Consider the following 16,306-nt stretch of genomic DNA (forward strand, 5'->3'; position numbering starts at 1 on the left):
TTAAAAAATATTCGTGCAAATTGTTACAGAAATTTTTTTAAGTAAATCTTACAAGTCATTTCTTTCAGTGTACCTTGTTTTTAACAGGACACTTTGGATAAGTGTTGCCTGTTTTACTGATGGTGAGTAAACATTAAATACAAGCTTTATAAATTGTCTTGTTACAATAAGTTACTATTGCTACATTTGTTTCAATTTGTATGGGAAAAACATTAGTACCACAAAGAGCTTCAGATATTTTTTTATTAATTAATAAAAAAATCAAAGAAATTAAAAAATAACTATTTTGTTATACATTAAAAAAGATGGCAAGATGTGATAATGAATCAATTAGTCTGTAAAACCTACAGTAAATGCAAATACGGTTACAACAGTCTATCTATGGCAAAGACCAACCCATAACAGATGAAGAACTGCAGAACTGCTATGAAACTATACACCCCGGACAGTAGATGGCGGTGTGCAGCTTCAAAGTCGACAGAGAAGAATTCTTTCGTCTCTTTCCGCCTCGCCGTACTACACGCTTCGGGAGTCTTCGGTTACGTTCGGCTGGTAACGGTCGGTATGTTCAAATGTTCGGCTGCTGCTCGAGACTGAAGTGAAGAAAGAACGGAGAGAAAAGAGGGAAATAGACGACAGGAACCGATAGACGGAGTCTTGAAGCGGAATGACGGTGCTGCAGGAACCTGTCCAGGTAAAAACACATCTTCTGGTCGTTGTCATGAACTGCGAGCCGTGTATTTGTGAAGCCTCTGCTACCTTGTCCGCCCCGGCCTCAGTGGCTGTGCAAGTCCGCGGTGAGAGAGCTGTCCCTCCGCCGCAGGCCCCACAGCCCACTGCTAGCAGCACGGATCTGTTTTTGTGTTATTGGTGTTAAAAGAGCGATGATAACGTGGTGGTTCGGGTTGTCAGGAGGCGTTAGGTTGACCTAATAAAACGCCAGTTCGCTAGCTAACACGGCTCGGTTACAATTCACACTGGTCATGCCAGACTGATTTAAAAAAATCTGTCAGATTGTAGTATCAGTTGTTTTAATAAAAATTAACTCCGCAGAAGACGTTTTGTCCTTTTGCGGCATGCTTAGATGTCATGCGTCGTTTCGGCAGACATTTAAAGCATAAAATGTCTTTTAGAAAAAAGATAACACAGTATGACTTCAGAATCATTCTTATTATTATTATGTACGGTACTGTGACTGCGGTCAGAATACCCCGCGGTGGCTGGTTTGAGCAGGGTAAACAGTTGTTAAAGTTATTATTCCACAGAGACAATTTATGTGTGTTTAAATGTATGCATTCCGAATTAGCCAGAGGTCTGCGTCGATTGATATAAGGTCTGCTACATAGTTTGCGTTTCTGATCATTAGCACTGCGAAACGAATCGGTTAGAATTCAAATGGAGTTTTGTATTGTTAGCATTGCTAAAGCTGCGACGCTAACCCTAGAGTTCTGTTAGCAGACTAACGCGATGCTAACGTTTAGCTAAACGGCTTTAGTTAACAGCAATTAAGTTTATAACTTAAGTCCATACTTAACCGGGCATGGGTGTCATATATGCCCCCTTCTGTTTGATGTTAAAGTTTTATGTTATAATCTGCTCACAACAGACTGAAGTTAACCAAGCGCTGGTTAGCATTGTGTTGCTAACGCAAGCTAACGTCAGCTAGCTGCCGGTTGACATGAACACTGGTAGCTATTAGCTGCCATATTAGCTAGAGTCAGTAACAGTTATACAGGCTGGTGTTTAATAGTGATATAAAAAGGTTTCTGCTGGTTGAATTTCTAGATAGGTGTGTGGCAACGTGACTACTGCATCAGCACTCAATACAATACAAGAAGGTATAAATTATTGTGCTGACTTGAGCTGACCAGGTTCATAGATGTTACTTAAGACAGCAAACATTGTTTCTTTAATCACAGTACAAATCAGTAACCTGTCTGATCACTTACTACCTGTGAGGTGAACCTAGGTTAACACAATAGTTCCTTCCTTAAAAAATGATTCTATCTCTGTGTGACGTTAAATGTGATGTTGCCATTTACAGTGGATTACAAGTGTTTATTAGAGATTACATGAGGAACGGGAAACTGGTTTTTGTTTGACTATAATAAAACACTATGCTAGAGTAGAAATAGAATGTCTCTTGCGAGAAGAACTGATTATGATTGTGCTATATATATATATACATCACACCTCACTGGCCTGAAACCAGTGAACCAATGTTATTATGTGCATGTGAGGGAGTCACCTGTAGACTGTAATGCTAGTATGACTTCTGGATTAACATCACACATGTTAAGGATGAAAGCGTTAATCTGTGACATGTTTGCGGTAAGGACAAACTAAAATTACAGGACATAACTAAATACCAGTTCAAGGGGTCTGACAGTCTAGTTACTGCTAGTTTCTGTCATGACTACTGTACTGTAGCTGGTCTCTCTCAGGATTAGGGCTGAGCATTGTTAGGATTTCAGTATTAGTGTTTGTCCTTATCAGTTCTTAGTGTTTCTCTTGTCAATGTTTTTCCTTTATTTGATGCGGTTTAGAGTTTCGAGCAATGAGAGTGTATTGTAAGTTGATAGTTGAACAGTGGAAAAGATTTTAAGGGTAAATCTGGACAGGTGAAATGCAAATGGTTCTGTCCATGTCCCTTGCTTGTACCATTCTGTGGTCAGAGAAAGCTGATGTCCATCACAAGTAATTTATGCGAATTCCATCTCTTGTTACTCTCTGTGCAGGCTGCAGTATGGCAGGCTCTGAACCACTATGCCTATCTGGACGCGGTTTTCCTAGCTGAGAGACTCTACGCAGAAGGTACTGCTGCTTTTTCTACCTGTCCATGTCTAGGTGTGTTTGGCTACATGTTGACCTACCTGTATTTCTGTGCGTTTGTCTGTTAGTGCGGTCGGAGGAGGCTCTCTACCTGTTGGCCACATGTTATTATCGCTCGGGGAAGCCTTATAAAGCATACCGGCTGCTGAAAGCACACAGCTGCTCCACACCACAGGTTCGATTCCTGTTGGCAAAGTGCTGCGTTGAACTCAGCAAGTAAGTTAATATTTCAGAAAAGACAAACACTGGAAAATGGAAATAATTTCTTATTCATTTGTTTTTATGTGTTTGTCAATGACATATTTTGCCTACCTGTCCAGGCTGGCTGAAGGAGAACAAGTCTTGATTGGTGGAGTGCTGAATAAACAGAAGAGTCAGGATGATATCATCACAGAGTTTGGAGACTCGGCCTCTTTCACACTGTCATTACTGGGACACATTTACTGGTAATGAACCAGTCCTCTCAGTCTGTTGTTGTGCTTGTAATGTCGGATATTTTTCCATCCTACCTCTCTCTGCTCTTTCTCCCTCTGAGCAGTAAGACTGATCGTGTTGCTAAAGGTGCAGAGTGTTTCCAGCGAAGTTTAACACTCAACCCGTTCCTCTGGTCACCTTTCCAGAACCTCTGTCACCTAGGTAACGGAAACACCTCCAGAGTCAGGCTTTTTATCACATGATCACGTGAATTCAGGAAATGTTATGGTCTGTGTTTCAGGAGAAAAACCAGATCCCGATCAGGTCTTCAGGTTGTCCTCTCTACAAACCTCCTCTATAGCCCAGCCCCCTCCATCTGTAAGCCCTGTCCAGAACTCTTCCCACCGCCTAGACACTGCTCTTATGGAAACGCCACAGGACACACTGGTAAAGAACACAAACACACTTGCAGTATGTTTTGGACAGATGTAATCAGATTACTCATGCTACTCATTACATTTACGTGCTTGTAGTCCAGCATTGGCATAGAGCACTGCTGGGTTTCAGTTTGATAATCTGATTACAATGTGTTCTTGTTTTTCAGGAGTTGAATCGTTTAAATCTAGAATCATCTAATGGAAAGCTGACATCTGATTTGTCAGTTTCCTACATCGACTCCTCCCTCATCTCCCCAGAGACCGGCTCACTATTAGGTAACACAGTTTCAATGGCGTCCGCCGGCTCGTTATTGACAAAACAGAATAAGCCCAAAAGTGGACGGAGTTTATTGGGAGGACCTGCGGCCCTCAGCCCACTGACACCCAGGTGAGTTAGACATAGGCAGAGGTAAAGCTTTTAACCTATCAGTACAGCAGGATATTACATCTCCACCATTTTAATTTGTAGTTTTGGCATCCTGCCTCTGGAGCCCAGCCCTGGAGATCCAACCTATCTACAGAACTATTCAGCGACTATGGAGACACAAACTACAGCTCCCAGCAAGAAGGTTTACACCTACACACACTGTTGAGCACATTAAAACACACAGAGCATTCTTATTGTGAAGTTTCATCTGCTTGTACTGTGGACCAGGGCTCCGTAGAGCTCTTCTACAACTCATGCTTTATATTAGGGCTCGTTGTTGTCCTTCTCTAGAATTAATCCATTTCCTGATAGTGATAGAGAGGAGGTGAAGTTGAAAAAAATCATTGTACAGTAGCATGTCTTTTTGGGCTGTTCTCCATATTACCTCTCTGGGTGCACAGAACACAGGTGGGTATTCAAAAGGAAAGACAATACACAAAATATATTGAATCTTCACAATAAAAGTCCTGTGTGTTTTCTTCCTTTAATCTCATAATTGTCTCTTTGTCCTATTTATCCTCTGCTGCTTACTTAACAACATCTCTCTTTGTCAGTCTGTTTCCAGGATCAGTCAGTCAAAGTCTGTCTTTAGTCAGAGTGGTAATAGTAGAGATGTTCTACCCATCCCCTTCAACCAATCTCAGACCTCTGCACCTCACACAAGGTAAAAAAAAATCACACTTCATTTACATAAGATGAGCTGTCCTCAAGTTCACTCAGTTACTTGTCCCTCCTTGGCAGATGGGATTGATTGGCATTTAGTCAACATTTGTTGTTCAATAGCAGAACTTTGAAAGCCAATATATAATAAATGTTTGATTGTCTATTCCTCAGTGGCTCCCCTCAGGTCCTTAGTCCTAGTATGTCTGGTCCCCCAAACGTTCAGCCCAGACGAAGCTCCAGACTGTTTACTAGTGCCAGCTCTACTGCCAAGGTACTGTAGTATTACATAAATTACAATAAAATCATACTGTACTGAGCTTAATAAGCTCTCTGTTTTTTCTGCAGGAAAACAGTAAGAAGTTAAAGATGAAGTTTCCTACAAAGATCCCCAATAGGAAAACCAAGTGTAAATCAGCAAAGACATCAAATAGCAGCAACCTAAATGAGAGCCTTGACATCCTCAGACTGGATCCCAGTCTGAGTCTCCCAGACACCAAGATCCCCCAGTACCAGAGGGCTGCTGCAGGTACTATAAATAGTGATTATTAGTGGCATGTACCTAACGTTTGGCCATATGGCCTAAACATCCTGTATGAACAGTGTTTTAGATACCGGTGTGTGTCTATTGTGTGGGTTTAGACAGCGTGATGGCATTGCTACGGGAACTGGGACGTGGTTATCAGGCATTGTGCACATACAACTGCAGAGAAGCCATCAACATCCTGACCTCCCTTCCTCCTCATCACTACAACACAGGCTGGGTTCTTACTCACATCGGTAGGGCCTACTTTGAACTTGCTGAGTACACACAGGTAAGTCGCAGCAGACGCACAAGAACCACACCGTTTTTGTGCCTGTGACAGCAGGGGTCAGGCAGTGAACCGATATCATGCTTGTGTGTTGTAGGCGGAGCGTCTGTTCAGTGAAGTTCGCAGGATTGAATCATACAGAGTTGAAGGGATGGAGATTTATTCTACCACACTGTGGCACCTTCAGAAAGACGTTGCACTGTCTGCCCTTTCCAAAGACCTGACCGACATGGACAAAAACTGTCCTGAGGTACTGTCCCGAGAACCACATCTGTCCAGATGTTTAGAAAGAGCCACCATATGACAACAGAGAGAGAGAGAGCATGTTAACATGTCTGATTTTTCTTCAGGCCTGGTGTGTAGCAGGAAACTGTTTCAGTCTGCAGAGGGAGCATGACATTGCCATCAAGTTCTTCCAGAGAGCCATCCAGGTGGGCTACTGTTACCATGGTTACAGTAGTTGCTGTTAAAATAATTTACAATACTGTATAGCATATTTTATTTGCTCTTAGATCTAGACAAACAAAATCATAAAAAGCTATATAAACAGCTATTTCTTACAAGTTTAAGAACATTGTGTTTGAATTGTGAGCTGACCCTCTGTTTGCTACATCTGTCACTTTGGCTTTCCACCTGCCTATCTCTGTCTTAGGTGGACCCCGGTTTTGCGTATGCCTACACTCTGTTAGGTCATGAGTTTGTTCTGACGGAGGAGTTAGACCGAGCACTCGCCTGTTTCAGAAATGCCATCAGAGTCAACAACAGGCACTACAATGCATGGTATGGCATCAAATATATGTATATATCTATACATAGATTAAAATTCACTAAAACACTAAAATTCAGACATTATAACACAATGTCTTTGATGTGTACAGGTATGGTCTGGGGATGATTTACTACAAACAGGAGAAATTCAACTTGGCAGAAATCCACTTCAAGAAGGCCCTGAGCATCAACCCACAAAGTTCTGTGCTGCTCTGCCACATCGGAGTGGTAAGTTCACATGCACTGGTCAAACGTGGCACATGCTAAAAGCATGGTGCCATGCAACATCAGTCTTTGCTATTAATCGTAACTTGTTTTTTGTAGGTGCAACATGCTCTGAAGAAGTCTGATGCGGCTTTAGAGACTCTGAACAGAGCAATTGGGATCGACCCAAAAAACCCACTCTGCAAGTTCCACCGAGCATCCATATTATTTGCCAATGACAAGTACAAGGTAATCCCATGTACAGCTCCTGCAATATATATTATATATAAAGCAACAGCTATTTAGCCATTAGTTTATCTTACGTCCAGCAATACTAATATTTTGCTGTCAGCCTCTCTCTCTGTCTTGTCCCTGTGACATGTTTTTTTGTGTGGACATTCATACTGATTCTCAGTTCTGTCGCCATGTTGGCCTGTCCTTTATTGTCATCCGATCACCAGACTAATTTTCTGACTTGTCACCTTGACTACATGTACGTCTCGTCACTACAGTGACTAGTCTGTCTTGTCACTATGACAACCTGCCTGCATTGTCACCATGGTGAGCTGACTGATTTTTTTTTTGTCTTGTAACCATGGCAACATGTCTGTGTTTCACTGTAGGCGGCTTTGCAGGAGTTGGAGGAGTTGAAGCAGATTGTTCCCAAAGAGTCTCTTGTTTACTTCCTCATAGGAAAGGTAATAAACATCAACTGACCTTGCAGATCAAAACAAACCATTTGGCTTAATGATAATTCTGTCATCTTTGATAGGGAGATGTAATCTGTACAACAAACCAGCTTTGACATACACAGATAAATCCATATTAAAGAGCATTAACAGGGGTTTTTAAAGAAGAAGTTAAAGAAACTGGTTAGAAGTTTGGCAGATGGATGTCTCCAGTCTAAGAGTGCCTCATTCCTTGTTTACCTTTCTCCCCATCCTTACCTGTACCTCAGGTATACAAGAAGCTGGGTCAGACTCACTTGGCTCTGATGAACTTTAGCTGGGCAATGGATCTGGACCCTAAAGGAGCAAACAACCAGATCAAAGAAGCCATTGACAAGAGATACCTGCCAGAGGATGAAGGTACTTCCAGTGCTGTATGGCAGGGATCACTAAATGAATTCTGCTGATTGGTCAGGTGGACTGTCACTGTGACCTTCATTGTTGCAGCTCTTTTTCCCTGTCTCACCTGTCTTTGTCTCTCTCCTGTTAGCGGCAGAGGTGGACGACAGTCAGGACAGCAGTATCATGACGGACGCTGACGATACACAGCTCCACACAGCTGAGAGTGATGACGTTCTTTAACCCCACCCCATCCATATATACCTGCCCCTTCTGCTCGAGTCAAGCCCTGCCCCCTCTGGCCAGAGGCGTACTGTTGCAAGGCAACATTCTTGATTGACCGATCTTCAGTTTAGCTCCATGCCAGCCCTCCACCCTGTTCTTTTTATCAGCTGAAACTGACTGCTGCTGCCCCCAAGCCCTGCCCTCTCACTCCCATACCTTCCTCATATGTCATTGAGCTTCTCCTCCGACATCACAGCTGTTTTTTATGTTCTTTTTATCATCCTTATGGAAATAAATCAATAAAAACATGTAAACCCTGGACACTGGTCTATCTGCTTCCTGTTACCAAAAGCTTGTCAGAGCAGGAGGTAAGTGAAGTGTCTACATTGTACTTGTAGACAGGTTTGTGTGAGTGCAACAACCAGGATCCTTAACGTGAAAGCTTTTGGTTGGCAATGTCTTAAATGCAATGCTTAACCAGTTAGACATTTTTTTCTAGTATTTTTCACAGTTGATCAAACACTTCTATGGGACAATTCTTTCTTTAACATAATAGCGTCCTCATATATCAGTCTTTGCAATCAGCAAAGTAACTTCAACAAACTCCTCGGATCCAGGAGGACCTTTATTGGTACAAAGCACTTTAACAGCTGACAGGCAGAGAGAGAGAGAGAGAGAGACAGTATGATTTGGCACCTGGTATCAAATGGCATTCTGGGTATCTTATTGATGGAGGAGGAAGGGGAAGGAGGGGGGTCATCACGGGGGGCCTACAGCACGTCAGCATTCAGAAACACAGTAGAGATGGTGAATGGTGGAGAGAGGTGACAGAGACTTTCTGTGATTGGAGGGATTTTATGAGCAAAGCCAACAGCCCATTAGTGAACGAAAAGGGCTAACTGTCAGTTTCATATCTTTTCTAGAACAACTATCCGGAGCTGATATCAAACCTAGATTTGATTTAAGACGGTTTACTGCCATGTAAACTGCTCCCTGCTAATTTTCAGGGCTTTGGCTTGTTGTGCTCCCTTACACTTGATCTGTTAAATTGTGATAAACCTGACTGCCAGACAAGATATTTAAACACCTGCCAAGTACTTGAAAGCACCACTTCTTTCCAACCAGCTTCCTTTTTGCAACCTCCCATATTCACCTGACTCTGGAGGAAAGAGATCAGTCTCAGCAGTAATTCACTAAAGACTAGGAGTAAATCACGCCTAGCTGTTGATGAGCAAATTATTTTAACAGCAAGTTCACTTTAACTTTTTTTAACTTTACTGTCATAAAATCTCTCTGATCGTTAGCGTAATATTTACGTGAATGTAATAAGGAAAAAAGCAGAATGATTTGTTTTCTTTCTTCAATCAGGCAGTTTCCTTGGTAACGGAAAGGGTGGGTGGGTGGGTTGGGGGTCTGCAGGCACAGGGGTCATCCCATCACAGGCCTTGTTTTGCGAGGGAGGCAGACACCTTAAGAAGAAGAAAGGAAGTCATTTATAAAGGGATGATGTGTGTGTGATTTGTGTTTATTTACCTATTTGTTCCAAATATGAACCTCTCACCTGGTCGGCCAGGGTGTCAAGGGGAGGGGCTTCAGCAGCATTAAGGCTTCCAGGGGAGGAAGTGTTGCTAAGGCCTTGAGGACAGTCACTCTGGACGATGATTTCAGCTCCGTGGTCGGTTCGGGCTTTGGCGGTGTCCTTGAAGGTCAGTTTATGAGTCTCAATCTGTGAACATATAACAAATAATGCAGAAGCTGGTACGTCCAAAATGATGATGATGATGTTTTATTAATTATGTATGCATGTTTATTGTTGGTACATACCTTCTTCTTCCCACCTCCTGGTGTATGAGTGATGTTCTCCATAGAACCAACTTTAGACTGAACGGCTTTAAAATCCACCTTCTCTGACTTGATCTCCACCTTCCCTCCACCTGAGCAGCAGAGTACAGAGGTGAAATGTGAAGTGCAGCAGCTCTCACTAACAAAACAGTAATATTGTACAATAGAGTTATAGTTATTTTTTTTCACTGGCTGTGAGATGTGCAGTTGTGTGAAGAAGCCTTTAGGTCCACAGGTGCAACGGGCTGAAGGGTTACCTGGTTTGTGGTGAATGTTGTCTTTGGAGCCACACTTTGCTGTCACGTTACTGAGATCAATCTTCTTGTGAACGATCTGAATCTACAATCAGACAGGTCCAGCAGTCAGACTCTACCAGTTCTGAGCTCAGCAAAGTTATTGTGTCAGTGAAGGTGCACATGTTTAGAAGTGTGCTACCTTTCCCCCTCCGGGTGTGTGTTTCAGGTTTTCCGTGGATCCAACCTTTGACTTCACGTTGCCGAGCTTGGGCATGGGGTGGGAAGACAGGGGGGGCGTCCGTCCACGAGCAGAACCAGGAGACCTGGGTGGGGTCCGGACCACTGCCACCTGCAGGACCAGATCAACACCAGTCAAAACGTGGCAGTGGTAATACATCAGTATGTTGGTGTTCATACCTTCTTCACATCTCTGTTGGGAGTGGATGATCGGCTGGCAGGGGAGCGACTTCCTGGACTGCTGATGCCGTCCACGGACTCTGACAGACAGACAGATACAAACAGTTAAAAGTGATCATCTGGCTTGTACTGCTGTGATTGGCTGAATGAGTGTTGCCCTACCTGTACTCTTGGCAGAGATCATCTTGGCTGCTCTGGGACCTCCTGCTGTCCTGGAGGCCTGAACCACGTACATAACAATTTAAAAGAACTCTATACAGCTTTTAAAGAGATAAACAAAGACTTTCATATTTGTCAATATACTGTTACCTTTGTGGCTTCATCAGCAGGTTCCTTCACTGCTATGTTTTAAGTTGGAGGAGGATAAATAAAGAAGCTGATGACAACACACATCATAAAACATTGACTGCTAATTGATTGTTTACAGCTGCAGGAAAAATGCTGTGATGATTAGTAGTGATCAATAATCAATCAGAGAAACAAACAGAGCATAGTCATCGATAAACATTTAAAAGTGTCTGTCACAAACACACAGCTGCTTCTGAATCTGATTGATCACTGATCAGATCGATGATTATGCCATCGTGTTAGAGGGCAGCAAAAAGAAAACACAAGCGGAGCTCAAAGGTCAGAGAGACTGAAGAGTGTCTGCCTGTTTCCATAACAACCAAGGGGAAGTGTCAGGAAGTGTCCAGTCTGTGTCACGTTCAGTAAGAGAGACGTAAATATACGCGATGTTCCTTTAACATACAGAAACATGACACAGAGGAGGTGATACAGAAAGAGGAGGAAGAAAAACAAGCAAGTTGGAGGTGAGGAGCAGGCTGGAGAAAGAAAGAGAGAAATAATATAGAGAAGAAGAAGAAAGAACAGGCAGGACGCTGAAGGAGGTGCAAGCTGCAGAGGAGAAGGAATACGGAGGTGGTGGATAAAAAGGATGACGCTGTGGAAGACAAATAAGGAGGTTGTGAAGGTGGAGGAGTACAGAGACAGAAGGACAGACCTTTAGTCAGTGAAGGAGGAGCGCTTGATTTCCTAGTTGGAGTAGCCTGTTTAGGAGAAGAGGAGTTTTCTTTTTTCTGCCTTGGGGCAGCTCCTGCAGGTGGAGCTCTGGTTTTAGAGGGAGAAGCTGTAGAAGTAATCAATCGCTTCTTCTCTTTGCTGACTTTGCTGGTGTCAGGAGCCTTTGTTTTATTAGCAGGGACATCTGCTGAGGATGATAGAGCAGGTGGTGTTTTCTGTATTGGTGCAATTGTTTTCTCCTCCAGCTGGTCCTCAGCACCGGGCTCTGAGTGTGAAGGAGTGCTCCTCTGACTCTCAGGGACCTCCATGGCAGGGTGGAGCTCTGTGGACACCTCCCGCTCCTCCTCAGCAGACATTACAGCTTCTCCATTTAGTTGCTCCTCTTCTGTCTTTAATTCAGCTCCTTTCTCCTCCACTGCCTCCTCCTCCATGCTGCCAATCCTTTCTTCTTCTTCCTCCTCCTCTTCTTCAGCTGCTGCTTCAGCTCCAGGAGGTGTGATGGAGGGACAGGGAATGGCTGGTTGCTCCTGTTTCATCTGCTCCTCCTCCACAGACATTACAGCTTCTCCTTTTGTGTTCTTCTCCTCTGTCTCCATCTCAGCTTCTCTCTCCTCGACCACCTCCTCTTTCTTGCTGTCCATCCTTTCTTCCTCCTCTTCCTCAGCTTCTGCTTCACCTAGAGATGTGTTGGAGCAGGGACTCTCTAGTTCCTCCTGTTTATTCTCCACCTCCATTGCTCCATCAACTCCTTCAACCTGTTCCAGCATACCGTCTCTCTCCTGTTTCTCCTCCTCCTCATCCTTCTCACCCCCTTTCTGGTCCTCCTCTTCATCCTCTCCTTCCTGCTCTTCTTGTGGAAAAGGAGACGTGGTGGTGGGACAGGGAGTTTCAGGCAAACCCTCCTTCACCTCCTCTTCCTCTCTTTCATTCATTTCCTTCTCCTCTGTCTTGACCTCCTCTTTATTTACTTTGTCCTCTCTGTCTGGACTTTTTTCATCTTCAGGAGGAGGTGTGGAATGAGAGCACAAAGTTTCTGGCTCTTTCCTGCCTTTCTCTCCAAGTTGCTCCTCTTCCTCCTGTTTTTTCATGGAGTCTTCCTCTATTTGCTCCTCTTGCCTCCTCTCCAGCTGTTTCTCACCAACTCCTTCCTTCACCTGCTCCTCCTCCACTCCCTTACCAACTGAGATTATGTCTTTGTCTAGGAAGGAGGAGACAAGTGGAGGAAAGAGAGGAGCAAGATGACAGGGGAGAGATCAGAGGAGAGGAGAGACAAAAGTGGGCAACAGAGTAGACCATGAGGAGGAGTAGAAGGTGTAGAAAGCCGGACATTAGAGGAGCAGATAGTAGGAGTAACAAGAGGAGAAGACAAAGGAGACAATTGTAACATCCCAGATGAAGACAAACAAAGTCACTAAACACATGACCAGCAGGAGTCAGTCTGAGAAGGAGTAAGTCTTAGTGGAGGAGTTAGTTCAAAATTATGAGTCTGAAATGAGGAGTTAGTTTGAGTGGAGTATGTTTAGGAGGAGTCGGATTGAAGAAGGAGGTGCCAGTCTAAGATAAGTTAGTTTGAGAAGTCAGTCTGAGAGAAGGTGTGAAAGGAAGAGTTGGGAAAATGTTTGACTGTTTGAGAGGAGCAGGCCTGAGTGTGAGGAGTCTGAGGGGCGGAGTTTCAGTCTGAGGGGCGGAGATTCAGAGGAGAAAAATGAGGAGTCTGTCGAGTCAAAAGTTTGTGTCTTAAAAGTCTGTTTTCTGTTTAGTTAAACAAACCTGACTCGTGTTCATGTTTCATTAATAACCAATTGATTTTTTTTATTATTATTTCTTGATAAACAGGCTGAAAGAGTCCACCAACCTCCCTGCACTTCCTGGGCGGGGCCATCTCTGAGAGGGGCGGAGTCTCCATCCATCTTCACTCCTACGGTTGGAGGGGGGGCGGACAGAGGGACACATGTGGAGGAGGAGAAGAAAAGAAAGGAAGGAGTTAAGAAGCTGTTGCTAGGTTACCAACAACACAAAGCCGACAATAACTAATAGAAGATTATAAAGCTGCTGGGAAGGGGGTTTTAAGAGGCTTATGAGATGAATGGCAGTTTCAAATCTACAAATGAGATCGTGCAGGGATGATGATGTTTAAGCACGTCTTAATAGAGATGTGCTGACATCATGTAAGGAATGACAGGTATTACAGCACTAAGATCACTCTGGGTCTGTCTCCACCTTCCATTAGTAGAGCAGCCATTAAAGACATCCTGCTTGTGTACCAGGATGCTGCTGCCTCTGCTCTGTCCAGGTGCATGAGTGCAGTCCTGATTGTTAAAGTGTGACAGCAGCTCTGCAGGCTTCAACAGCTGCCCGCCCTGCCAGCAGATGTTTCTCAGCCAGTTTATCTGTTGCCAACTCCTTTTTTTTTTTTGCTTATGCAGCTCCTTTATGTTGCATCACATTTTCACCCTGAAACAAACTGCTCACAAACAAACAACGTGTGGCACAAAGTTCCTTTTACACAAATTGAAATGAACTCATCCAGTCCCTTAAACGAAGAGTGTTGCACATAAATCCACAGCCATCCATCAATGCCACTTTCCAAACCAACTGAATTACTGTGATTAAGGTGAAGGCTGTTGGCACATGGTCTCACTCTTTGTTAATGACTTCTCTCCATCCTTCACTCACATGTACTGAGGCTGATGCTTCTCCTTATTTTTGAACTGATTGCTGGTACTCATTTGTTCACTCACATTTATTTTGATTAGCTCATGTGAACACACAAAACACAAAGCAGAACCTTCCTAGGAGACTCTGACCCTGAAACTGCTAACAATGACCGAGCCACCTACCAGGCCTCCACGTGGACGGGCCTGTTCTCAGGGTCTGCAGAAACAGGCCACAAAAGGCATGCAGGGCAGAGCCGGAGAAATTCTTTCAGCCTGTCCACACAATCACTCTACAATCTATCTACCTTCAAACATGATGCTGAATCAACAGTTATTTATCCTCCATGCAAGCACAGTGGATGGAATTTACATTTAAAATTAGGAGAGAATAAGATGAGCAAGTGGAAGAGGAAAAGTGATGAAGAGGAGCAGAGGATGAGTCAGTGAGCATGCTCAGAGACAGAATAAAACCTCCATGATGATGATGCAGCAATAAACAATAAAGTCTGCTAAAAATTTAGTGTCTCCACCTGCCACCACCTACTCCTAAAACTGCCCGCACCTCTTATCCCACCTGCCCGCATCTCCTCTTTATGTTAGTCTGCGGGCTAACGGGCTAATCAGCTAACGACGGAACGGTAAACCGGGCGGTGACAGTCCCGGAGCGGAAAATACCGCCGCCGCTGCTGATGCCGTCTCCGAACCTCCCAGACTGCAGAGGAGGAGCGGCAGAGACCCAGCGGCCCCGGACACAGAGGAGGAGAAGGGACAGACTCGGAGAGAGAGAGAGGAAAGGAGGGACAGACCCGAAGACAGAGGAGAGGACAGGCTGGTGGAGGACAAACAGGTGTCCATGTCTTACCTCCTGTCTGCTGCTGCTGCTGTCCGTCTGTCTGCTGCTCCACCCTGCTGCCGTTCTGAGAGGGAGGGGATGCTGCTGCATGCTGGGAGGAGGCTGCTGTTGCCATGGCAACCTGCTGCATCACTGTATCACTGCACTGTGATGGTGCTCAGAGGAAAACTCTGAAGGTTTGTTATAGAGTTCAGTCCTAGAGTGTTACACACACACACACACACACACACACACACACACACACACACACACACACACCATATATGATAATGTAAAACATAGTTAGTCATCAAAATTAGCTGCTGTTTGTGTTCTGCACATGTGAGTGGCCACCTGGTTTTTAGACTCTGCTCTCTTCCTAACAGACCAGCAGATCAATAGGTTTCCAGTGATGCTCCTGTTACACAAACATGGGACTCCAGCTGCTAACAGATGTGGAAGTGTAAAATCTGCAGGTATGTGACTGAAGTTTGGTGTTACATGTAAAATAAAAAAAAAACTATCAAACACATCTGTCCAAATATCCAGATGTTGCTTTTCCGATGTCACTTATTGATTTTATGATGATAAGATTGCAGGGCAGCCCTTTGATGGACTGGCACTCTGCTCAGGAGTACCCCGCCTTTCACTCACTGACAGCTGGGATAGGCTCCAGCCCCCCCTGTGACCAGGATTCAGAAAATGACTGGATGGATGGATAGAAGGCTCCAGGTCACGTTTCTTTCTGAGGACTATACTCACACACTTCATTCCTGTCGCCATGCCCCCTCTGCATCTTATCTGCATGAAGCTTTATGTGGTATGCAGTGTTTTTCTTTATTTAAAGCACTTTATTTTATTGTGTTATATCATTTTTTAATAATAGGAAACAGTAAAAAAATGTTTATGGCTAACTTTTTTTATTTATACAAATATGGGGTCAGAATTAAATGAAGCTTAAAAGCTTTACAAAGAAAGACAGTTAAATGGAAATAAAGAAATATTATTTTTTTTTAGTGTAATAATAATTGTATTGTTTTTACAGTCTTGCTGTGGCTACATTCACTGTCTGTCCACCAGGTGTCACTGTGTCTCTGAGAGTCACAGAAGAGAGAAGAGAGAATAAGTTTTACTGTTGTGTTTCCAGACATCAGTTTGGTGACAATTGAAAAAATGATGATGAACAACAACAGCAGCGACAACAACAACAACAACAACAACAACAACAACAATAATAATAATATTTATTGAACCTAAGTCTTGTCTGTTTCTATCCAGTCTACTGCAGACACTGCTGTGATGTCACTGACCGTGGGTCACCATGTCAAATTCATTTTGTTCACAGCCAGTCACATTTAACGTCCATAGCAGAGGAGAGCAGACGTTGTTGACGGGGCCAGGTCAGATTCTGAACCACACATCTCCATCCGGTCTGACCTCTGTCTCTGTGGAA

The 16,306-nt window shown here is 43.8% G+C and overlaps 2 protein-coding genes across 3 annotated transcripts; one reads left to right on the plus strand and one right to left on the minus strand.

The window, feature by feature from the left end:
* The first annotated feature begins 523 nt into the window (after positions 1 to 523).
* Positions 524 to 8,167, plus strand: cdc27 (cell division cycle 27). Its single transcript, XM_028412294.1, has 20 exons — positions 524 to 694; positions 2,739 to 2,814; positions 2,901 to 3,048; positions 3,153 to 3,278; positions 3,371 to 3,468; positions 3,548 to 3,693; positions 3,851 to 4,071; positions 4,153 to 4,252; positions 4,665 to 4,774; positions 4,945 to 5,044; positions 5,119 to 5,299; positions 5,413 to 5,585; positions 5,680 to 5,832; positions 5,933 to 6,013; positions 6,235 to 6,362; positions 6,461 to 6,578; positions 6,675 to 6,803; positions 7,178 to 7,252; positions 7,513 to 7,642; positions 7,773 to 8,167. The coding sequence occupies exons 1-20, from the start codon at positions 668 to 670 to the stop codon at positions 7,862 to 7,864; spliced, it is 2,412 nt and encodes an 803-aa protein (XP_028268095.1). The 5' UTR covers positions 524 to 667; the 3' UTR covers positions 7,865 to 8,167.
* Positions 8,168 to 8,508: 341 nt separating this feature from the next.
* On the minus strand, positions 8,509 to 15,004 carry maptb (microtubule-associated protein tau b). Of its 2 annotated transcripts, none has more exons than XM_028412305.1 (11): positions 14,884 to 15,004; positions 13,220 to 13,282; positions 11,345 to 12,562; positions 10,651 to 10,679; positions 10,504 to 10,561; positions 10,342 to 10,421; positions 10,124 to 10,273; positions 9,946 to 10,027; positions 9,671 to 9,780; positions 9,408 to 9,572; positions 8,509 to 9,315 (listed from the first exon to the last, which is right to left on the minus strand). In XM_028412305.1, the coding sequence occupies exons 1-11, from the start codon at positions 15,002 to 15,004 to the stop codon at positions 9,283 to 9,285; spliced, it is 2,109 nt and encodes a 702-aa protein (XP_028268106.1). In that variant the 3' UTR covers positions 8,509 to 9,282. The 2 variants fall into 2 exon arrangements, with proteins under 2 accessions (XP_028268106.1, XP_028268105.1); XM_028412304.1 differs by having other exon boundaries at positions 10,651 to 10,682.
* Positions 15,005 to 16,306: the final 1,302 nt, after the last annotated feature.

Source organism: Parambassis ranga, chromosome 8 (assembly GCF_900634625.1).
Source record: "Parambassis ranga chromosome 8, fParRan2.1, whole genome shotgun sequence".
Classification (NCBI taxonomy): Eukaryota; Metazoa; Chordata; class Actinopteri; family Ambassidae; genus Parambassis; species Parambassis ranga.

Bases quoted from the DNA above. Each gene is read 5' to 3' on its own strand.
- cdc27 (XM_028412294.1), top strand. From the start codon at position 668: ATGACGGTGCTGCAGGAACCTGTCCAG. The intron at 5,833-5,932 runs GTACTGTCCCGA...ATTTTTCTTCAG, and splicing joins TGGACAAAAACTGTCCTGAG to GCCTGGTGTGTAGCAGGAAA. The intron at 6,804-7,177 runs GTAATCCCATGT...GTTTCACTGTAG, and splicing joins TTGCCAATGACAAGTACAAG to GCGGCTTTGCAGGAGTTGGA.
- maptb (XM_028412304.1), bottom strand. From the start codon at position 15,004: ATGCAGCAGGTTGCCATGGCAACAGCAGCCTCCTCCCAGCATGCAGCA. The intron at 10,422-10,503 runs GTAGGGCAACAC...TCTGTCTGTCAG, and splicing joins GATCTCTGCCAAGAGTACAG to AGTCCGTGGACGGCATCAGC. The intron at 9,316-9,407 runs GTGAGAGGTTCA...CTTCTTCTTAAG, and splicing joins TTGACACCCTGGCCGACCAG to GTGTCTGCCTCCCTCGCAAA.